Here is a 25,070-nt window from a genome sequence, read left to right on the forward strand (position 1 = left end):
CTGGTGACTGTTGGATGCAGGACAGGCATTTTTTTTATACCTCTGCGACAGCCAGTGGTCAAAGATGTTATGTTTTTCTGGTTGTCCGTCTGTTCTCGTAAACGCGATATCTCATGAACACCTTGACATTTCTACAAATTTGGTCCGAACATTTTTTGTGGTCAAAGGCCAAATTCGCAGAGACATCACCCAACACGTTTTTTTGGTCACAAACATCACAGGAACACCTTGAGAATATTTTGTCAAATTCTGTCCAAATGTTCATTTCGACTAAAAGGTGAACTCATTAGATTCTGGGTGTCCAAAGTCCAGGTCACAGTCACATCATGAACACAGAATTCCATTACATCCAGCACAAACATTAATTTGGACATAAGGTTAACCTGAATAGAATTTGGTCGGCAAATCGCAAAGGTCAAGGTCACTGCGACCTCACCAACCCTTTTTTGCCTTGCGAATGTTTTATTTTAATAATATGCTTTCAAATTTGACTCAATGTTCACATAGACTATCGGTTTAACTGATTAGAGTTGGGTGGTCAAAGGTGAAGGTCACGGTGTCCTCACACATTGTGTTATTGTTGGCAGAGGTGTACAATTTCAGAGCCAGTAATTCAAAAGTATAGTTTTGTCATGCACTGTTCAGTGTTGTGTATGAATGGCCACGGCGAACAGAGCAGTTCCCTGCAAAAGTCTCATGTGGCGTCTTTTCCCCTCAGTTCAGATTTTTCAATTGCAACTAATGCAATTTCTGAAGCCCTTCAGCCAAAGCAGCAGAGAAGATATAGATGTCAATTATTCTGTTTAAGAGCTCCAATTTTTTCTAATGGCTCTATCTGCCTCTGCGGTATCCTGGAAACGATTAGTTCGGTTTGGTTTAAATGATGTAACTAATTCCCATGATTGTCGATAATGAGTCTTGTCTTTGACGTGGGATCGAGGCTGCAGCTTAATATGAAATGGCGTTCATTTCGGGACGCAATTACTGCTCGTGAAACAGACGTAGAATTGGCCAGAGGGGGGTTGTTGTTGGGGCGATGGTGAATTACCTTGTTTCCTGTCATCTTTGGCTTCCGCTAAATTGGAAAATTGAGTTCTTTGAATGTGCATTGAAAGCGTTGAGGTTTTCTCATCTCTGGTGGATAGCTGTTTTATAGAAAAAGGTAATTTAGGAGCAGAGAAGCAATTAGTATTTTTCAGACCTGGAGCGTACAAAGAGGTACACATGTAGTTTTTTTGTTCAGTACCATAAAGGATTTATTAGTAATTTAGAAAATTGCAGCAGATGCATCTGTTGCTTTGTCTATCAGCATCTTCCTCCAAGCCTGTCTCCACAGAGATCTCTCCAGGTTCTTTTTTTTTTTTTTTTTGGTCCTGCTGCAAAGGCCCAGTTAACCACGTGTGGTCGTGTGGCCGGGCTCTGGTTTCCAACCACTGAAGTGTTGCAGACAGTTTGGCTCTACATGAAACCGTTACATGACAATTAAAATGGGTGATTGTGCTCCCAACAGCCAGTCAGGTGCATTTAACCCGACCACAGGAGGCTCGTATGTTCACTGGAGAGGGCGCGGGTGACCTTCAGCCAGACACCTTATCTCTCAAGACCGGTTTCTTTCTAATATTATATCAAGCCGATGATACCGTCCTTCACGCGCTGCGGAGAAATGAGGAAATCACATGATGATGCATCAGGAAAATATTGACACCACTCCGTGTTCTGGTTTTGTCTCCTGTTTCCCCACCACATCACAGACTAGAGACGCCATCCAATAATTCCATGCACTTCAGTGACTTAATGAACGATCCGCATCTTTATCTTATTATTTCACACCCAAAATTTTTTAAAGCTGTTTTATGACTAACCTCAAGACGCATGAAGGATTCAATATTCACCAGAACACTTGCAACCAATGGCTTCGCTCACAGATAATAAATCATTTCAATGGGCAACATTGCTCAGTAATAAGCTACATTTCCTTTTAAATCAAACCGGACACTGGACGGCTCAGTCGCTTGATTTACAAAAAAAAAGTGACAGGTGCATGTTTACATTGAAAAGATTCAGTAGATTTAGGTTAAAGAAGATGTAAAATGTTTATAATAAAAAAAATCTAAGGATTTCTATTTTAGAGATGAGCCCCTACAGCCATCAGACTTGGCCCAAAAATAAAGATCCTGGACCCGTTGACGTCCCAGCTGGGGCAGGGAAACCGGAGCCTTTCTCCTGGATGTGGCTGTGGCCTGCCACAGCACCTCACTCCACGCTGCCCCTGCCCCGGGGGGGAGGCTTTTAAAGGGCTGTGTAGGGCAAAACAGCATCTCCTTGAGAGCATTGTAGTTACATTAGAGCCTAATTAGACGCTAAAGCTCAAGGCCATGTGAGCGACTGCTAGGTTCAACGCTCACCGTCATCCATCTCTTTACGGGCCGGGCAGGCAGCACTGGGGCCGACTGGTGGAGGAGGCTCTCACCTGGGAGCCGCGATATAGTAAATCAAAAGTGTCTGGGTGTGACAGGAGGGTCGGAGATTTGGGGCGTGAGGTTTTATTTTGGCTCGTGGGCTTTTTGTCGCAGATTTTTCATCTGATAATAAACCTGCTTGGCATTGATGGTTTAGAATTAGGCCTGCCTGCAGAACTATGAGACCAGATTACATTTGTTAGGTGAGAATTGAAATAGTGTACGAGATGCTGAAGTTGGATTACAGGCTTTGGCCACAATATAAATAAATAAATAAATAATCTACAATAATGTCCGTCCCCCGCTTTGGTGCAGACTGAAATATTTCAGCAATTATTGGATGGATTGCCATGAAATGTTGCACAGACATTCATCGTCCCCAGAGGATCATCCTGACTTTGGTGATCCCTGGGTTTTTCCTCATGTTCCACAATGAGGTTACCTTTCCTGGTTTTGATTGAAGTATATCTTATCAACTATTAGATTGATATCTCAAAAATATTCTGGACATTCATGTCCCTCTGAGGTTGAATTTTAATCATCATTGTGAGGTTGAGTTTTCATGTGTCCAGTACTTCAGTTTAGGACGTTAGCACACAATTAACAACACACATTGACAGCATGGCTGTAATGTATGTTCAACCTTAACTTAAAGTATTTATCTGTACTATGATTGGGTAATTAAGGTGTCACAGTAAACATTCACCTCAAAAGGTAAACTGTGGAAATTGGTGCTTTGGAGGGGAAAGAGTGCAGCTTTCATGTCTCCTGTCAAACTGATGAATGTATGAATGTGTAAAGAAGACGGGGGCAGTCAGTGCATCTGGGGTCATGTTTGAAAATGTATGGCTGGGGGGGGGGCACAGGGCTGCAGAGATTAAAGGTGAAAACACACAGAAAAGTGAACTCTCTTGTTTATCCAGACAACAGATCAGATCAGTGACATGTTTTTCAGCTAAGCTCATGGATTCGGGTTTTGTTCGGAGTCTCTTAGTGTTTAAGGCTGTAAAACCGAGGGGCAACACTCGAGGGCTCCCACTGATGAAGGACACTCTTTGATGCACAGGTTGTCAATTCACATCATGACGGGGTTGTCGATTTCCCTCCGGGGCTGAAACCACAAGCACTTAAACACAACTGATCCATGTCAGACAGCCACCTGTGGGTAAGTCCTGCGGATCAGGCAACATATCCCACTTGAAAACATAGAACCTGTTGCATTGTGTCGGTGATTTGCGGTCAGCTTTGGAGTGACGGGCATTTTTCTTTCACGCAGTCCCAAAAAAAAAAACACAAGGGACAAATCCCAAAGGGGACTTTGGAAAACAATAACTTGTTATCCCCATTTAAACTGAAATCAGATTGCAGGCCTTTTCAGGGCAGCCTCTTTGTACGCTGCCTGTGTCTATGAAACCCTCTGTGCAGTGTAATGGGTTCATGGCCACGGGGCAAGGGTTACAGTTTGTCCTTCCTGCAATTAGCATTCACGGTTAGCTTAGCAGAACTAATGCACCACATCTTTGAGGCTCAGGTTCCCTGTGGGCCTCCGAGTGACTGCGGGCGAAGTTTAACTGACTCCTTGTATCCATTTCAACCTGCTTTATGAAACGTTATTGGCACAATCCCTCTGAAGAATAAAATTTCCAGCCAACTATTATCCGCCAATTAAGTTTAGGGGAAACAGAGGAGGTGGGCGATGAACTTACAGAACATGTTATAGAGTCACATGGTATGAAATGTAACTCACAGATCAATATGGGCCATTTCTCCTCCATTGTCAGTCTATGTTTGTTCCTCGTATTATAATCACATTTATGCATCATAAAAAAAGCCATTATTCTGTCTTTTCTGTTTGTTTTGCCCTGTGACATTTAGGTCACGACAGTGTGATCTCACTGCAGCTCTCAGCACACAGGAACATGGACACCACAGCTATTGTGGAGGCGGTTATGGGCCGTGGGGATCTCATGGGTCTTAAGTGACACCTTCTCTTAAACAAAACCAAGCAGCTCGGAGCCGTTCTCTGCTACTGGCTTTGTCCGCGTTGTGTAATATATCATAGTTTACGTATGAATCCGAGGACGTTTATGTAGGTTGACTGCAGCATTGTTTGGGAACTATAGCAAAAATATGTAGGTTATAATGAGGATGGTGGGAGTGAGGGCATGTTTTAGTTTTTTTATTAATTAGGAGAGCAAAATGACAACAGGCATAATATAACATAACATAACATATTATAGCATAACATAACACATTATTGGATAGCATAGCATAGCATAGCATAGCATAGCATAGCATAGCATAGCATACCGGTAACATATCATATTATAACATAACATAACAGAGCAAAACATAGCATAGACTCTAAAGGTAAATTCAAAAGGAAACAATGATATTTAACAGTAAAGATCTTTATTGTGAATTTACTCCCCTAATTAAAAAAAAAATGCGATATTGCAATATTTTTGCTAATGTAAAATTATCGAAAATAACATAAGAATAAGGAAAACCTACAAATAGTGCAAAATAGTGCAAGAATATTTTAATGGACTCACGAACTTAAAGCTCTGTGCAGAGTGAGTTAATAATTACTGGACGTGCATAAATACAAGTGAGACATTGCTTTAAAAAGGACTTAAACCCAACAAAAAGCAAAGATCTGAGAAAAATAAAACATTACTTAGTAAAATGAAAGTACACATGCAGGGAAAAATCTATGTTATTGAATAGAAAACACATTGTTTCCTAAGTGCATCCTGTCTGAGTGATCAGTGCATTACGGAGCTGAATCAATGACACAAAAAGGAGGTGCTTTCATAAACAGTTTTTGATTATTGGACATTATTAACTTTTGTGAATCCAGTGAAGTGAAACACTGTGTTGTCCCATCGACTCAAATGCAGATTAAGCAAACTAATGTGAACGCAGGGGATCAATGCATTCGTCCAGTGATGTCTCTGTGCGTGGAACGGCGATGCATTGAGAAGTCTGGCCCTAATTCATCATCATCCACACATTATATTATTACTGATGGCTCTTGCCTCTGGCTAGTCCATTTGTTTTTTTTTCAGATTTGTGACAGGCAGCAGAGCGCCGGGCGGAGGTTTATTCCGCAGCCTCGCCAGCAGCCCTCTATTATTTATCTATTGATCATCATACCTCCCAATAATCTGCCGCCTGACACGTTTGACAACATTATGTGGAGCAGGTCAAAGGACAACGCTAATGAAACTGAAGTGATGGATGTTAGTATCCACAGCATTAACCTTGCTAATAGTTGTCACAGGCAGCACATGTACACACACACACATTACGACAGTCCTGCTGAGCCTGCTGGGATTTCCATGAAAATATTCAATGAGGTGGTCCAGAGGCATGTGCAAAATAAACATAATAAATCATCACATGGTGTTGAAGATCAGCATTATCATAACATATTGAGATAAAGACTGAACAAAACAGGTTCTTTGCGTGACAACAATTGTTATAACAAAATGTTATTTTTAATATGTCAATGTGAACCTTTTTTCTTTATCACATTTAAGCAGGTTTCACTCAAGACCTCAAGACGTCCTGTGATTACAAAGAGGATGATTCTGGAAAATTATTAAGTGTGAAATTTGGCCTGGAAAAGAAAAAGGAAAGAGATTGTCTGAAGGATGAAAAGACCCAATGGACTGAATGAGGATATGGTCTCACTTCATGAAAATCATTCACTTGTGAGCATCAGAGTTATTTTCTCCTCTCATATGTTTCCATTTGAGTGACTTCAACAGGCCTGAGCAGGTTAAGCTGTGGAGTATTTCTAAATTTAAAGGTGGACATCTCAAAAAACCCAAATTGAGCATATTTGCCTTTTTAAAATGTGTGTATAAAGTAAAAATGAATCATCTATCCAGAAGAAATACTTTTGTAAATCTGATGTATTTTAAAGCTAAGAGTAGCAGGTAAATAACAGATGCAAAGTAAAGTGACATTCAGGATTGTTAGCCGCTGAATATTGGAGCACTGACAGTTTCCCCACTTACAGTAAACACAATCTCCTCTCTAGGGCCCTTTACTGACAAAACAAGCCGGCATCTCAGAAAATATTAGTTAAAAAGAGCGCGTTGACCTCAGAACCTTTGAGCTCGTCGAGCTGAAGCAGCAAAACCTCAGATGAGGAGTTTCTGTGTTTGTCAAGCAGGAGAAAGGAAGTGTTGCAAACATTTTCACAGAGGGAAAACAAACCGATGTCCCCGGGTACTGACCCACATGAATACAGGGCCGTGGTGGTGCAGGATTTCCACCTGAATGGCCGGGGCTGAGGCTCATTCCTTTGCGTATGTCATTGGAGAGCGGCCCGTCCCCCGTGTCCAGGCTGCTCTACGGTTTACAAAGGAAAGGTCAAACTGGTCACCTGACCTGACAGCCCCAGGACCGTGCCGAATGGCGGGAGGTCAGAGCTGGACACCTGGCTTTACTGCAGGGTCAAGACTTGTCATTTTCACTAACTGTATTGGCCAGCAAGTACCAAGTCTTCTCTATATGCCAAAACATGCAGCTTACAGATGGGTAGAACATGCGTCTATAGGACACATGACATGTTTACCACAAAAGAAACCCACCGCATATTTACAGCTGATTGTGTTTTACTATAGATTTACTTAAAACTCGATATCCGGGAGGATTTTAACAGAACCCTCATTGATTCACGTTCCAGAGGAATCGCTGCCTGGATCAGTTTACCTTGTTACCTTGTCACACTATGTTCTGGTCTGATCTCCATGTCCATTTCCGCTCAGCGCAGCCCCCCTCACCCCTCAGTCGCCACCACGCTGCCCCAACAGAGCTGGCTTTGTCCCTGTGGCCGGTCATCCATTCCTAATCTCCAGTCTTTTTTACCGCGCTGGAGACGTACCGCATGCTTTCAAAGAGCAGAGTGAGCTGTTCACGCATGCCCTCCCATCTCCCAAATGAAGCTCGGAAGGAACCTCGTGACCCCAGTGGCGAGAAGTGACTCAATATTACAGATTGTCTGCACCATTCAGATCTGGAAATGGAAGAAACCTGGAGAGGGGCCACCTTAATTAAAAAATGTAGTAAACTATATGGCAACTATATGGTAAGTAGAGCGTATACCTCAAGGCCCAGTAGTCACTTTAAATTCACAGATATACATTCCTTTAATATGTCGGATTTCTTTCAATAAGAACCAAGATTTATTCCCTGCGAATCAGTGAAAATTAAAACAAATCTCACAATGTAATAGAAAGTAAAAAAAAAACGTCTTCCTCCCTGACCCATACGCATCCTTCCACTAAGTTTCCTGCTAATTGGTCCGGTAGTTTTTGCGTAATCTTGTTATCAAACTAAACAAAACAAGGGAGGAAGTAATTACTATGAGAAGCAATGAATTGTTAAATCTGTTTATTATGACACCAGATAGTACAAATACATGTAAACATAAAAACACACGGCTAAAAAAACACACCAATGAATAAAACCACTATGCGCAAATCAATCAACTGAAGAGTGAGTTAAGCAGCCGTGCTTCTTGAGTTGATGCTGAAAGTGCTTGAAGTTTATTCTTTAAATGAACAAATTATTCTTTTTAATATATTGCAAAAGGAAAATAGAGTAAATCCTGCGAAACAGTAACTTCCTGCTCGTCCCAGATCACCGGATATCGTCAAAACTGTTTAAGTACTGTTGTGAAAACTGTTCTTAAGAATCCACGGCTCGGGAGTGGAGCGTGTCGTCCACTAACCAGAAGGTTGGTGGTTCGATTCCGGCCAGAGTGTCCTTGGGCAAGATACTGAACTGCAAATTGCCCGAGTGTGTGAGTGACGTGTGACAGAGTAAGCTTTCCACTGTATTAATGTGTGTAAACGGAACAAATGAACTGTGCCATATAAATACAGACAGTATTTAAGTTTAAATTCGCAAAGAGGTTGAATTCATCAAAACAATCCAAGCACTGCTGAGCGACTTATCAAAACAAACCAGAGTCTAAAACATTTTCGTTTATGCCGGTGCAAACAACACGGGGCTTCTCGCACAAATACCACTGATCCGTCCCTCAGGTAAAACGGTAAACAGACGTTTGAAAACGTGAGGAGTTTGAGTACAGTGTAATGATGTTTCAGGTAGAGAGATGCCATGCAAAGAGATACCATCAACGCAGAGAGCCCCCTCTATTGCATTAGCTAAAGGCACTGATATCTTGATGGAAATAACTTCATTTTGGCCACTGCCAGGCCCAGTAAATACAATTGCTAGCTGTTAGCGCAGCCGCGTAAGCCTGGTAACTGATGGAAAGTGACCCAGACACGGTTGTGAATGGTGCTGGTGGCCGCGCCTGTGCGCTCTCGAATGCGTTATCGTCTCCTCCGCGCGGCCGAGCATATTAATAAAGCACCTTACAGTTACACGGTCCAAACCTTCGCAGTAAATCACCTCCCATTTAACCCAAAGAGGCAGACACGCGCTCGGGCCCCTCATTGTACCAGAGGTACTGTTTTGTTTTTTTTAAACTGCCACAATTAGCACATTAAACACTTCAATCCTGAACTGATGTGACACAATCAGTTAAAATAATGACGAATTAATGGGCGGTGTAAAGTGTGGGCTAGCCCTAGAAATCCACAACAAGAGAAAGTTAATCAGGCTAATTCTCTGAAAGCATCTTCATTATCATAATGTTGCCAGAGAGGATCCGATAATCAGGGAAATTGGCAAATGGGGCTTTTTCTTTTTTTCCCCCCCTTTTCTTTCCTTTATCTCAATAAATTAAGACGTAAACTGCTCGTACAACATTACAAAATACAAACACTGCATAGTAAAAGGCACTCCGTGAAAATAGCATTCTGTGAGAACTACATTAAGAGTTTGGTTTGTTGCATCTAAATATTTGCTGTCATGGCGATTGTCTTTATTATCCAAACACACACACACACACACACACACGGTCATATGCTGAGGTTGATGCTGTGAATGGTGCCTGCTGGGATTTTGGCGTCTGCTTCCTCGCCGCTGCTCCTGAAGATCACAAAGGTGTTGGACGGGATGGTGGTAGTGGCGCCCAGGGATTTACCCAGCCAGCCATGAGATCCACGCTTGTAAATTTTAACTGTTACCTGCGGAGAAGGAAAGAGAAACGGAAACAAATATATACATTAAATTTGTTTTATCGGTCTGATCTTCATGTGTCTGATACAAGGGGATTTTCAGGGCTTTTCCTGGGGGTCATGATTCTGACTCAGACCTCCTGACCTCTGGTTGAAGTGACGCAGACGCTCATGACTTTCACCGTTGACCGATACTAAAATCATGGCCTGTTGTCAATTTAAAAGTTTCATTCAAACTTTGACCCATAAAGTAATTTCTATTGTCAAGTGAACGTTTAAAAAAAACAACTAGATTACATATGAAGTTGGGAACAGTATGATGGTTGTAATTCAGTTTATAGTAAACTCACAACGAAATGAACTCCTTGAAATAAAGTAGGAACACTTACATATGTAACCTAGATGTCAATAAAACCTCGAGGTTTAGCCTGTGTTTAAGCTTAATGACTAAACATCTTTTTGACAGCAAATGACCTTAACTAAACTCTAACTAAAGATTTTTCAGTTTATCGGCTGATGTTTATTTTCTTAGTTTTCATTTTATATATGAAATAATAGTTACAAATTCCCACTGCAATTTCTCAGAGCTAACAATAATGTCTTCAGTCCGTTTCATCTGGCAAACAAAGATGAACTTGAAAAATGAGTCGATCCATCAGCAAATTTGCTGCAAATTCATTTTCAATCATCAACTAATCAATTAAAAGACAGATTTTTTTCCAGCTACACTTGCTTGTTGGGCAGATTTGTTTTGGTTTGAACATCTCTGTAGTTTTCTATTTGGCAAAATATTTAACATGACGAAGCAAATCAATTCCTCTTACATTGACTGCATCTTAGATTGTGGACGATTAGTCGGTTTATTGACAAATTAACTATCAAATGTTCCCTGAGCTGCAGAAAACGTTGTGCGACTGTGTTGGAGAAGTGATGCGACAGCAGCCGGAAACAGAATAAATATTAAATTAACCTCGTTCTCGCTGTGAGCTTTTTTAATTCCCCTCCACATATTGAATGGAGTCATAGCTTGATTTTATGTAGGTTGTAGGGCATAATACGCTTTAACACTACATCAAAACTGCCTGTTATGTTTGAGCCGGACAATGGAAGCCTTAACTAGATTTAGACATGCAGGTAACTGAACTACATCCATTTCAAAAAGAATGCCTCGCCACATCTCTTGTTTGGCTGCATTTACAGGGGATAACAGAATATTACAGTGCCTTTTCACAGCTCCATTTTCTTTCACTTAAGCATTAGGCAATTTTTCAATTATGATTTTTTTTCCCCATGTTCTTTCATCCCCGGCTCTCCATAATGTCTGGGCCTTTTAGTTAATGGTAGTGACAGTCAGAGCCCAGTATATCGGCCCTTGTCCATTTCGCAGGTCATTGTGGAAGCCCAATAGGCCTTTTATTACGCCGACATCAAAAGGCAGATAAGCATTAGAGGTGGGGAAAATACCCTGCACTAGATATGTTCCCTCTTTCCTTTGTCTGCTATTGAAAGTGATCATTTTAATAGTGAAGAGGTTGCTGAGCTTTGGGGCTGATGGGGAGTGCGACACCCCTGACAGCCTGCGAATACGAGCAAGTCGGCAACACAACACAAGCGCACAGCACACCCCTCAACACCTGCACACTCTTGCTGCTAACCTAATTATCTGCAACAAAGGCCACTGCGATTTCAGACTCACATCTTTTTTCACCATTTACTTACTTATTAGTGTGCATTAAAACAGGGAGAAAGAGGAAGGGGGGGGGGGAAACGGAACAATTGTGTCTTGTAGTGAAGCCTTGGCCGAACGCCACATGGCTTTTATTACAAAAGCATCAGACACTTCAGAGAGAGTGAGTGTCTATTAATTTGGGATGCATGAAAAAAAATGGCTTCGTGACAGCTGGTGGCAACACAACCAACACAAAAACATCCGAGAGGAATTATTCTAACAAATCATAGCTGGACTTAATAGTTGGTAATCAGCAATTAAATCATTAAATGGAAGTGAAGTTGAGTAATTCCATCTTTGTGGCGCAGACACAATAGTGGCTCTGCATCATATTCAAGCCTGGACAGAAGTAGAACTGTGAAACACACACTGACGGTGCAGGAAAGTGTCCACAGAGAATTTACCTCCATCAAGGCTGCACTATCCTCTGAATGATATTTTTTAATATGGTTCAGGGAAGAAATCATACACATTTGATGGGGATCCAGGAATTAATAAAATAATATATAGTATAATTATGACCGTACAGTAACTGAGTAAAGATCAGTCCCCTAAAAATATTTGTTTTGACTCACAAAATTCTGATCATTATCCACAGATAGTAGAAGTCTACATATGTTCGATTTCTTTCATAAAGATCTTTGCACTATTTCGCGGGAAATTCACAAAAACGTGTAAAACATCCTATGTCTATAATGTTAAAGAAAATAAAAAAAGATTCCTTGATCCGCACCAAAATCAAAATAGGTTCCTCTGGTAATCAGTCCAGTAGTTAAATTCATAATCCTGCTAACGAACAAACAAACAGATGAAACCATAACCTCCTTGTTGAAGGTAATTAAAGAAAAGGACAATGGTTTAGGCGAAAACGCATCCAACATCCACACATTCTACAGAGATTACACAAAGAAATACTGCATTATTTGAAATCAAAAGCACCGACATAAGTTAAGTGTGAATTACATCAAGGTTGTTGGGCCGAACGAGGAAGATGCTGCCGTCTTTGGCATTAAAATCAAAGAGGGGAGTCGGTGTATGGTCTAGACGACCTGCCTGCCAGGTGTTGTGATACAGAGATGATGTGTCAGGTACAGGAACTGTTACTACATGTTGCCCTTTCAGCCACTTGAGGCAAGTGTCTCAGGGTAAAGACGATACGGTGTCGTACTCACAGAGGAACAGAGCGTAAAGGAGCTGCGCATGGGAAAATGTGATTTAAAGCGCAAACAGCTTCAAACATTTAAGATGAGACGCAGCATGTCACAGCCTTCAGCCAGCCGAGATAAGCAGATGAAAATATCTCACTTTTGTCTGTACATTATCCACAAGCGTATGAGAATCCCAGCACAGACGAGCATGAATGTGTGTGTAAGACTTCATGGCGAGGAGAGGACCCTTGGGGCTAAGGTTGGGTGTCACACAAAGGGCTGAGAGCTCACCTAACCGTGTCTACCCTGATCAGGCTCTCACTTTCGGTGTTGGGGGGGCCGGGGAGTCGTGTGAATGACATCACTCCTCACATTTCAACTCAGACAAACTCGTTGCTCTTATTTACCGTCTGCTAACAATTGCAAATCCTGCCGTGGGGTCAACATCAACTTTTTATCACAAGACCCTCTGCTGTCTTGTGTAAGCTGCTGCTTACACAAGACAGCAGCTTGTTCTGAGCAGGTTTCCTCCTCTTCTACCTGTAGGGATGTTTACGGCTCAGATTCTGAAGGGACAGCTCAGAAGTCCATACTTCTTTAAATTGGAAAACAAAATGAACGAACCCACATCGTGAACTTTGCACTGCACACTGCGGATCTAATTGTTTCAGTATAATTGTGACAATTTGCCACTGACGGTCTCGACAGATCTGACGAATGGGAATAATTGTGAGGGGCTGTGTAATTGGGTAGGGACGTGTCACCACCTGCGTGTATTGCCATTCACAAAGTTCAGATTCTTCCCCTGATAAAGTCAAAGAATCCCAGCAGGGTATCAGTCAGCAGGGGCCTGTTACCTGGAGCCATGGGTGCAGTGTTTCAGGTGAACTCTGAGTGAGCGTAACGCCACACCAGCTTCAGACGACGGGCTCTTTGTTCCGCGCCGTGTCTCACCAGACACACATGGGGAGGAACACTGAGTAACACACCTCCGGCGCACCGGGCGTCTTTGTCGTGGAGCCAAACGCGATGGACTCGGACCAAAAGTGTTTTGGTATCATTTCAAGCAGGACGTAACGAGGCGATTAGATAAACAATGTGTGGTTTGGCTCGCTGGGTGAATACGTCAACAACCTGCTGAGTCGGGTGTGAATCACTGGATTATCAGGGATTTGATTCAATTCGAGGTTTAAATCAAGACAGATTATTGCTTTTGAATTACAACATTACATAAATATTGTGAATAGGTCTATGAGATATGGCCAAAAATTAATACAATCAGTTGATATGGATAATTATCATGATAAATGTCTGACTGCTGCGTGCAGGTTTTGTTTTACACTTGCTAAATCACCAAAAAGTTTATAAAACTGCTATTTATCAAAATTACATTTCAATAATTATTTATATTGTTTTAATATTGGTTTGCCGCCCAGCTCTCAACGTGATTCTTCTCAGATGTCTAACATTTCTTCAATATCGTACTACAATACGATACAAATAAGTATAGTAAAAATTATAATACAATGCTGAAAACATTTTCTATTAAACAGAGGGTTCAACATCTGATCCTAAGATTCAACATCTGATCCAAAGATTCAACATCTGATCCAAAGATTCAACATCTTTATTGGAAATTATAAAAATCTAATTATCCTTTTACTATGCTCTGTTAAACCAGAGGGACCCAGGCTCTAGACAGAACTTCCACAGGCCGCTGTTACCAGCAGATAAACGGGTGCATGACCTAACATTTACGTTTATTTTTTTATCTTTAGATAAGACTTGCATCTTTTCAGTCATTGTGGTCATTTTCAGAAGGAATGGCTTATGTGTAACTCACAGCAAAGTGTTCGCAGTATCTGAAACTTTGCAAATGCGGTGACTCCCTACCCTCATAACAGCAATTCAACAATGTATAAATCCTTGAAAACGTTATGTGCAAGATAAATTCATCGACAGGCTCTAAAGATCAGACATAGTGCGTTTGTTTTAAGTTGGACGACCCTCTCTCAAAGGGTTCAACAAGTTAAACAATTTGCAGCCATTTTGGAACATTTGCTCACTGTTGCCTGAACATTTCACTCTCAGCAGTGGATGTAATATTAATGTACTCATGGCGAGAGCAGTAACTGCAGGTGTAAGTAAACACAGCAGCGAAGGGAGCGCTGTCAATTAGTTGTTTCAAAGTGTTTCATATTCGTTTCCTTTACCAGATTGATGCATTCAATTTGCAAAACTATAAACAATATTTGTCTTTACACCCCTACCTGCTGGAGAGAGGCATTTAGGTTTGAAACAAATTTTTTTTTAAATTTATGCACAAAATGTCAGAAAATTGTGAAATCACAAGGTGATATTTTTTATAGTGCCTGTTTTGACATTTATGATGGAACTGGGTAGAGAAAAGTAAGAAATCCTCATATTTGAGAAGCTCATTTCCCTGGATAGATCCATCCATCCCTTTCCTGTCCCGCTTATCCTTCGTGGAAGAAGCTGGAACAACATAAAACCCGTCACACCTACGGAGTCTTCAAATAAACTCAATCTGCATGTCTTTGGACTGTGGAAGGAAGAACTCCGAGTAGCCAGAGAAAAAGCACACAGACACGGGGAGAACAACTGGGAACCTTCTGCTGTAAAACGACTGCGAACCACTGTACCGCCCACATTCCCCTTCTAAACGACTGAAACAATTACCTGTTAATTGACATATTTGATTACCTTTCTGTTGATCGACAGAATGACTGATCAACTATTCGTTTCTGCGATATCTCCTGCATGAAATACTCAAACATCGCCACTGAACTGCTGAGCTCCAGCTGCCGACCGTCCATTAAGATGCCTAAACTTTGCATTAGCGTCCATATCCATAACTACATCTGTCTTAAGCCATGAATGCAAAACATGACTGGTTAGGGCCTGAATAGCTGCGTCTCTGCTTCCACGCAACCTGCCCCAGCTAACAGGAAGCCATTAGACTCTCGGCAATAACCATTTACATCCATTCACCCAGCTCTGACTTTATTTTCATCCGCATGAGTGCATTTTCTGCGAGAGGTTAAAATATGAATCCCCCTCCTTTTTTCCCCCCTCTCCTCAATGGGTCTGGTCGTCTGGCTGACTTGAGAGGGCACAATCTATGACTGATTTAATTTGCTCTTTACGAACATCTCTAACAGCATTACCCCCAGAGCATACACTGACTGTCCCCATCTGACTCCATTAACTCCCAAATCAGGTTTAAAGACCATATTGATGCCGTCCGTTATTAAGGGTGATTATCAAAACAACAGACAATGGGCCAAAGTGTCTGTTAACTAGTTTATCCCTAATTTCACGTAACTGTAACAGATGGCAGGGCTGTCAATTACATACTGTATCTGCTGCACACAGCGGCCACCCACTGTCTGGATATGCAGCGTATTAGCCTTTACATTAAAAGAACGATAGTCTGCTCACAGGTGGTCAGAGGAAATGGACTGAGCGCACAAAAAAAACTACCGTATTAAATGTCAAACACAGAAATGCATCAATTTGGGGAAACAGTGAAAACTCACCACTTACCCGGCTGGTGTTTTTTTTTTTTTAGCTGTTACTTTTGTTGTATAAAAAAAATAAGAAATATAGAAATTCACAGATGAAAAATTCCAAACGTTGCCATCCAGTCCACTTCACCACCTTTATTCTCCTCAATTAACGAGAATGGCTTTTGAAACTGTAATTAAGTGTCTCTGCTCCAATCGGCCTCTTCATTATTCATGAATCCCTATTGATCATATCGTACAAGCTGTACCTCGGGGATCACTGTAATATCCTGGAGCCCCAAAACAAATAGCTGAGCTCACAGAGATTAAAATTAACATCTTGGCCAGTGACCCCCCCCCCCCCCCCCGAAAAAGGAAAAGTTTCCTTTAGATGCTAAATCCAGCATTTGATGCCAAACTGGACGATGAGTCTCTGAGTCTCATTAACTGGAAAATCCTTTATGAAGCCTGTCCAGTTATATATCATAGCATCAGGCTGGGAAAGAATTCAATATTATTGTTCATTGACTTTGTGATCATATGATAAGGGCTGCAGCTAATGATTATTTTCATTAGTTGTTATTATTTTTGTAATAAGTTGTCGTCGGATTGCTTGTTTTATCCAAGTGATAGTCCCAAACATTTTGAGTAAAGCATCTAATCTCCACATATTGACGACTCCAAAAATTGCCGAATTAATTACAGAATAATCAATATAATAGCAAGAGTTTAGCTCAACATGTAATGGTATTGATTCTGTTGTTAAAACTAATTATTCACAGCAAAATACAATAACAACTAACAATAAATAAATTACCTTTCAATTTACACAACCAAAGAAAAGCATTGAACATCTGTTATCTTATATGTATTTCTAATAACTAATTATATAGATTGGTTAAATATTCTTATTAAATGTCATTATGTTGATTTTAATGTTAATTGACATAAAGCATATGCAGAAACTATAAAACTACTTCTTCGTGATATTTTTACCTTCAGTATGCAACACAGTATATGCATACATTATTCATATGCATCACAGATATTATCGACTGTGTCTTGCACAACCGCAGCTCATTCCACATTCAAAGAAATTATTTTGTAATGAATATTAATGGCTTGGAGCTTTATTTTAAACATGTATTCAAATTTACTCAAACTCAATCTCCACCTGTGTTAAGTAGGAATGTGTAATACATGAACTCTAGCGGTTGATGTTTAACTAAATTAACAAAAGAGCGCGTGAAGAGCCCTCTAGCGTGACTGCTGTTGCATGCTGGGTGATGAATTTGGAGGAAACACATTGAGTCATCTTCAGACTGACAGATGCAGAATCTCTCCACGGGACTCTTCACCGTGGTTTAGTGCTCGAGTGAAAAAATAGATTTTTTTACCAAGTTTAATCACACGCTATTACAAGGCAGCTTTTATCATTGCCTTCCACTGTGTAAGTGCTGGTGTCTTCACTAGTTCATTACAGACACTTGTGATTCTGCAGCACTCTTCTCGTGTGTAATTGCACGGCTGGTTTTCCTCTGCAGCTTCCTACACACACACTCCGGTGCAAATTATTTCCAATTCCAGTTTCCTTTCGAGAGCAACGCTGCAATTACAGAAATCTGAACATCCCGGTAATTTCCCTGCAGTTTTCACTTCTGTTGTAAAACACCAGTGGATCTTTTTTTTTTTGTGTGAAATTCTTCAAAGAACTTTTCCTTTAAACTTTTCTATAGTACGCGCATTATCCTCCCACAGAGTTTAGTCGAGTACTCGATGAACCCTGAACTCTACAGGACTGACAATCTGATAAATCGCACTTTTGATGAAACAACTTTTAAACATGCTTTTTAGTCAAAGTTTTAGTAAAAGTTAAAATATCCACCTGCGTCGTTTCTGTGGTCAGAGTGAAATACAATTTTTGTGTAACCAGTATGCATAAGCTTCTGCCATATTCGCTAAAAATGATTTGAAGTCATTTATAATAAATAGTAATGGGTGCTGCATATGTTTTCTTCAAATGGATAAAATATTATTATTTTTTCTCTACATAAAAACACCAGAAAGCCAGAGTGGCTGCCAATATTATCTATTTAGGCAGCAGAATTTGCAGGCTTTGTAAATGGCCAGCTCCAGGCCTTTTGTGTGCCTCCATTCATTATCACCACAAAGCGGTTGATGTCTCCCCTCTCTGCCTTTTCAGTGCTAAGCACGGAGTGCACCCGCCTGCCCATTACAGGTCTGTGACGCGTGCAGCCTGGGAGATGGCCAAACGGAGAGGAATGCGAGTGCGGAGTTAAATTAACAAGCTACATCTGTGCGGAATCTGTGGCCAGTCAGAGAGATGAGATCTCCGGCAAACGAGGCTCTGATTATTTGTCAGCCGAGATGTTGTCGGTGAATCGGCGGCTTTTCGCTCGGTGGCTTCGCCTCTATTAATCAGCTAATAGGGCGGTGTAGTCAAGTTACGGTCGAAAGGAACTCAATTGTTGTTTCTCAGCTATGCAATTAGTCGACGCTCTATATCCCGACAGAGTTAGGAGACTTTCTGGGCTCCGTATCTGCTGCTCCTGAATAAACTGGATTACATAAACTGGTACAAGGGCTTCGTGAAACAGTCAGATTTCAGAAAAGGAGACGACAGAAAGATGAACAACACAAGTAACCTGCACTGTAAATGATGACATGAATAGATCTTGAGGTCTTTCTCTCTCTCTCTCTGTAACTAACACACACACACACACACACACACACACACACACACACACACACACACACACACACACACACACACACACACACACACACACACACACACACACACACACACACACACACACACACACACACACACACTGTAATTACCCCTCAATCCATACAAATTGAATGAAGCCAGAACCGGGGTCTAAGAATATAGACCATAATTAATAAATTACAGCCACTCTACTCAATCATTCTCTACTTTGGGGAGATGTAGACATCCCATCCTCCGCAGAGTAATTGACTGGGCCTACAGAAAACACACCTAGTGCCTCCGAGGTGGCTTTTGTGGATACATCTGGTGCCACTTCTGTACAAACCAAACAGCTGGCCAGAGTGAAAGTGCAGGTCATATCGCAGATCTTCCAGCCCGTGTGTTTACAAGTAACAAATCAAAAGCATGCATTATTTCTGGGCTCTGAAAATATGCCTGAGGGAGATATCAGGTTTCGTTGCCACCCCCCCTCAAGGTTCCCCTCGCAGCTGCTGCACACGAGCCAGGTTTTTTTTTACCAGTAACCCACGTTTTTTTTTTTTAAGAAAAAGAAGAAAGGATGAGACTGTCACCAAATCCAGAGGAGAAATATCTTTAAATTTTTTACTGCTTGCTCGAACAAATCCAAGGTCAAATTGAATATTTCCTGGTGGTTATTGAAGCTGAATACTTAGGAATCTGATATTGGGAGTGTAAAAACATATACACAGGCATGCATTTGAGCATACTAAGTGGGGTATGCGGACAGAAAAAAAGGGATATTTATCATATCTCTGTGTAATATGGAGGAAGACATGCGCCTCACACTGCCTCCATCTACAAATATTTCTTTGAAAATAATATATTTTCCTGTTGTCGTCGTGTGTGTCCCCCCGGGCTAGAAAAGGGCCTGCTGAAGACTGTCTAATGATTGTCGGGTCATGTATCAAATGTACAGCAGCTGGAGGCGAGAGGGGGGGGAATACATACAGTCTGGGGGTTGGAGGGGGTTGGGGGTAAAACTAAAGCCTGAGTGGAGTCTGTAAGGAAAGCCCAGGCTGAGTGTTTGGGTGCTGAGAGTGGGTGTGAATCTGTAATGGAGGGGAGGGGGTCATACTCACTGTGCTTTAAGAGCTCTGACATTTATTTCATTCAACAAATGTATATAACAAGAGGGACTGAAAAATAAAAATAACTATATTTGTGAATGTTTTAGGGGATAAACAAAAGCACTATTATATTGCGCCAATATGCATACGTGCAGTACAACTCATTGCCGCCGCGACAGTTGAGATGTATTTTCCTGAAATTTGTAGAGATAGCATTTAAGCAACTAGCTATTCATTACTTTGCAATAGAATAAACAGTAATCCCCCCAAAAAAATCAGCTGCTCAGGGCGATTCTTTTAAGACGCTAAATACCAACTGCATTGATTTTTCATTCAATCACAAACTGATGAGCCTCTGTTGACAGAAGAATGAATGTAAGGCTGAAGAGTTAAAGCACTAATTAACATGAGAAGTGTTAATGGAAATCATCTAGAGAGCACACTAGAGTGACGGCAGCCAAACAGAAGCCTCATTCAGCTTTTTCCAGACGGTGAAAGAAAGATTTCTTTGGAAACACGACACCTATGACACTGCCGTTGCTTAACTTTGAAATAAATCGATATTTGAATTAAAATTTTGGTTGAAAGTTGCAAATAATTTGTCTGTATTGCGGTGAAAAAAGATGTAAAATCAAAACTTTGCGACTCTTGGGAAAAATTGCATTGGAATTACTTAATCTGGTGTTTATAAAGTCACAACCCGAATTGTGTTTTAAATAACTGTAAAATTGCTGCCATGTTCTTCATTCTTCAGCCTAAATGAAACCTGTGTTTTTCCAGTTGCCTGAACACAAGAGGAGTGACTTGACATTTGAGTGTTGCAGTCCTAAAGCACTACTGCCACCTGCTGGTCTTCCAGTTCAGGTCACATTATTATTTGGAGCCACTGACACGACCGTTCCCCCTCATTTCACACACAATACCTGCTGTAGTGGACTGACCTGAGGAGCGTGTCCCAGCAGCGCCCACATCGAATCAGGCGACAGGGTCTTGACTCTGGAAAACTCGAGCGTGTCCGTCTCCTGTCGGTTGAGAGCGATGTACTGGCAGCCCTGGTAGTCGCCTTTCAGCTGCTCGCCACAGTGCAGCCGCACCAGATCCCACGTTCCCACTCCCCCCAGGACCTCACGCGCTGACTCCATCTGCCTGTACGACAGATGACCTGCAGGACAGAAAACGCAAATCGAGCTTGTAGCCTTTCCTGTCAAACGCCTGCTTAATTTAACTTTACTAGTGGAGTTTTTTTGCACTGTTAAAAAAGTTTTTGAGTTCCTAAAGTCTTATTAGGATATTTTATGCCTGTTTTTGAGTCATCATGAGAGATATGACTGTAGATGAAATGCAAGATGGATGTGATGACATGCAACAAAGGTCTCCAGCAAAATCCAAACTAGGGGGATAGTAAAACATTCTTTAAAAAGTGGATTCAGTATTTTTTGGAATATTTGTATTATTATAAAGTGCCATTTTTCTTTATGCTTACACAGCTGTTAATCATATTCTGTAAATTTCTGGAACAGGTTAATGTGGACTCACTCACCAGAGAGCCAGGAGGGAGTCAGAGCATCTGATACCCAGGCTATGTAGCCCTCCCTGAAGGATTTGAGGAAGTCGTCTATCTGGCTGTGGGAGATCAGCTCCCTCCTCTTCCTCAGCTCGTTCTCCAGCTCGCAGTCCGGGGAGAGGAAGATGATCCTGGGAAAGAAAAGGCTTTGGCGCAGGGACACTCCACTCCTCTTCAAATGGCCGCATAAGTTAGTCGTCTTGGTCTAGAGGAGAGGACAGACAATTCGTGGGATAGATTGTCTGGTCAGATTTGCAGTTTTACTTTTATCTGATCAGTCTCTGATTTAATAAACAGCTGCTTGTGTTGAGAAAATGCTTACAATTTGAGAAGTTTTAACTTTTGTCAAAATAAAATAGAAAAAAGGTGTTTGTATTCTTTTAATCAAATAACTTTGCTTCGATTTGAGTCCATTTTTATATCTTAAAATTACTTGTCTTTGGTTATGTCTGAATGTCTGTGGGTGTTTTGTTATGTATTTTGAAGTTTTACATCGATATTAGGAAAGAAAAATACAGCAAACTGTGAGAATTGTTCTCTATTTATTTTCTGTTGACAGACTAATTGATTTAATTGATTTAATTAATCCAGGAATGAGAATCCTGAATGCTAACATTCACAGAGGATATCTCAGTAATTAACCATTCTGTTACAAAAGCACCTTAAAAACACATAAATGCATTAATCTCTTACAGGACCCATTTTAAGAAATCATATGTCCACAAATTAGCCCAGACGGTCGAGCTTTATCTGCTTTGTGTAGAATTAATGAAGTTAATAGATCCAATTCAAGCAGAACTATTTCAATAATGCCGTGTGTGTTTGCCATCAGACTCTTCTGTCAAGCTCCCCGTCCAAATTGAGCGTCTATAGAGATGGTAATGAATGACTCTGAACAGACCCAGGCCCATAAGGTGACAGCTGTGTTTAGGCACCTGCCTGCTTTCACCCCCCCTATGAGCATAATTGCGGCCTTTCAAATGAAGAGTGCCCACTTGGGAAGTTTAGGAAGCTCCACTTTAGTGTTTGAAATTTCCATATAAATTGTTATGGTGACTCATAAGCTCTTAACACGGCTGAGGTTTGGATGAAAACAATGTTCTAGACAATTGTTTGGACCTTGGACTAAAATGTGCCAGACAGTTTGACATTTAGGTTTTTCCGCGATGCTGTTTCGACATTTCAGCTAAATGTGTGTTTGTACCGTGATGGCTTTGAGGGGATCTTCAATTTGCTCGATGCATGTATTGGTAAAATTTTGGTCCTCTTCTTTCACTCGCACATGCCAGTTTTGGTTTTGAGCAGACACGGTGCCTCTCCAGGGTTTTACATCGATGCAGAAGATCCCGTGGCCTGCAAAAATACAACACGAAGAAAAAATGTTAAACTAAGGAACATTTTTCAAACATTAGCGTGTTTATTTATTACCGAAGATCTCAGCCCAAACATGAATTTACTACCTCGACTTATAGCTCATACAACAAAATACAAGATACAGTATGAAATGGCTTTGGGTGGTAGGAATAAAATCTTTTATAATGGCATCTAATGTCATATTATGATCACTAACATTCTGTGGTGCAACTGTATATTAAAAATCTAATATATGATATAGTTAAATAAATACCCACACATCAAAACAAAAGTAAATATATAATGTGGAGATTACTACTAGGGTTTCAGGAAACACTTAATGTCAATGAAATGACCAAACAATGATTCATTCCTCATTTAAATGTACAGCCACTTAACCACAAAGACCTGGAAGAGGCCATTTTTTTAGATACTATATGTTGTTACTATGATAATCGACAAATAACGATTCATCACAGATACCAACCAGTGAGGATAACAATGTTGATGTCATCTTTTGTCTTCTGAAACTGGTCGGGGATACGCAGATTGCAGAAAACATATTCCTTTTTAAGTCCGGGGAGTTTCCTACAGAGATAGTAGATGTAAAAAGAGTTTTTAAAAAAAAAACAAAACTGTAAACACAACTTTGACATATTAGTGTCAAAATGCCTCAAACGAGTGAGGAAAAGCTACGGAAAAAAACTTTTAACAAGGTAAGAAAACAGACACCTAAAATAATCCCTCTCCCTGGACAGACAAAGATGTTGCTAGTGACACAAATATTTTACATGCCCAATAACAACAAACTGCAGTTGTGTCTCTGGCCACCAGTTGTCTCTTTTACCTCCGTTTTGGTCTCCACCAACTCAAGAGGAAAAGATCTGCTCCTAGATGCTCACCAGCCAACTGCCTGCTCTGCCTGTCTGCTGTTTTGATGCTACGCAGGTAGCACACAGTGGGTTCATCCAAGGTTTTTCAGTAAAAACTGTTTGTGTTGAGCCGTAAAATCCAAAACAACGAGCTCAAAGACACTAAAGTGCTACGCAGAAACGCTGTATTCTGGGGGTTTACTTTACCCACAGCGCTTCTTCACTGTTCGTCACTGAAGTATTGTTGAAGTGAACTCACCTGACATGCTGTACAAATTCAGGCAGTGTTTGTGCGCTGGGTTGACTCAGGCCTTGGGCACTTTCTGAAGCTTTGGAGCTGAGAGGAAAGTGGGTGAACAGGCTTCCGAGCTGGAGCATTATAGTCTGAAGAAGAAAAAAACATCTACTTTTATTTTATTTGTTTGTCATCTGTTGTCCATAGCCAGTTTTTAAAATGGCAGCCTAAAATTTAAATAAAATGACAATATATACAGACTATTATTCAGACAGGTGCAATGCAAAGAGACAGTTAAAAAAAACTGTATATATTGAGAGAAACGTCACAATGTGGAACACAAGTTGGACTAATCACGATGCGTTAAACCTAAACTTTATCTGAACAAATCCAGAGTAAAACAATCCGTCCTCCTCTGTTGTTGTCCTGTGAAAGCTCCCTGACACGAGAGCTATGCTAATGCTAACAGCTGCTTTGTTTACAACACTTGAACCTGAACTCCAGCGGCTCGTGAGGAGAACAAAGACGCACACACACACACACACGCACCAGTGGAGGTCTCGCGCTGTTTGAGGATCCTTAAGAAGAGAAACCCAGAGGATTCAGATTGACATTTTGTTTCCCTGTGCTGTTGATGTCGGTGTGTGCGTCTTGTGTTTTCTCCCTCACACGTGAAGCCTGTTACTCAACTTCTCCTCCTGCTCCTGCTCCTCCCCCTCCTCCTCCTCCTCCTGCTGCTACTCCAGCTTTTCCTAGAAGGAGTAAACAACAGCCCACGTGCACCAACTGCAGCGTCATATTTCAACATCACCCCCCCCTCCCGGGACATGACGTCAGAAGTCACGTCACTCAGCTCCCCCCAGCAGTGTGTTAATGTTATTTCCACGTGACGTTCACTGGATAGTTTGCGCAATGAATCAGCTGAGGAAAATACAGGAGGGGGGGCAGTTTGTGGCACATGGGCCCCTGAGACATGTGTAAGACCCCCCCAACCACCAAAGTGACATCATTCCTGTCCATTGGGTTTTTCTTATAACTATTCTTGAATCTCACTATCTGAAGTCCCAAAAGATGATATTTTTTAAAGTTATTATCTTCAACAACATTGAACGTCAACATTGAACTGAATGTCTTTTATTTTATTCATTTATTTTTTCCCCATGCATTTTGTGAAGCACAATCTTTCTTTTGATAAGTGCTATACAAATAAAGTTATTATTATTATTACAAG

At 41.0% G+C, this 25,070-nt stretch overlaps 1 protein-coding gene across 3 annotated transcripts; it reads right to left on the reverse strand.

The window, feature by feature from the left end:
* Positions 1-8,021: 8,021 nt before the first annotated feature.
* Positions 8,022-24,616, reverse strand: si:zfos-911d5.4. Of its 3 annotated transcripts, none has more exons than XM_034570867.1 (8): positions 24,389-24,616; positions 23,864-23,988; positions 23,220-23,320; positions 22,584-22,732; positions 21,356-21,584; positions 20,757-20,977; positions 9,392-9,577; positions 8,022-9,355 (listed from the first exon to the last, which is right to left on the reverse strand). In XM_034570867.1, exons 2-7 carry the CDS (start codon positions 23,980-23,982, stop codon positions 9,410-9,412), a joined length of 987 nt encoding a protein of 328 aa, XP_034426758.1. In that variant the 5' UTR covers positions 23,983-23,988; positions 24,389-24,616; the 3' UTR covers positions 8,022-9,355; positions 9,392-9,409. The 3 variants fall into 3 exon arrangements, with proteins under 3 accessions (XP_034426758.1, XP_034426759.1, XP_034426760.1); XM_034570868.1 differs by having other exon boundaries at positions 9,388-9,577; XM_034570869.1 differs by having other exon boundaries at positions 8,022-9,354; positions 9,385-9,577.
* Positions 24,617-25,070: the final 454 nt, after the last annotated feature.

This window comes from Hippoglossus hippoglossus, chromosome 19, assembly GCF_009819705.1.
Source record: "Hippoglossus hippoglossus isolate fHipHip1 chromosome 19, fHipHip1.pri, whole genome shotgun sequence".
In the NCBI taxonomy this organism is placed as follows: domain Eukaryota; kingdom Metazoa; phylum Chordata; class Actinopteri; order Pleuronectiformes; family Pleuronectidae; genus Hippoglossus; species Hippoglossus hippoglossus.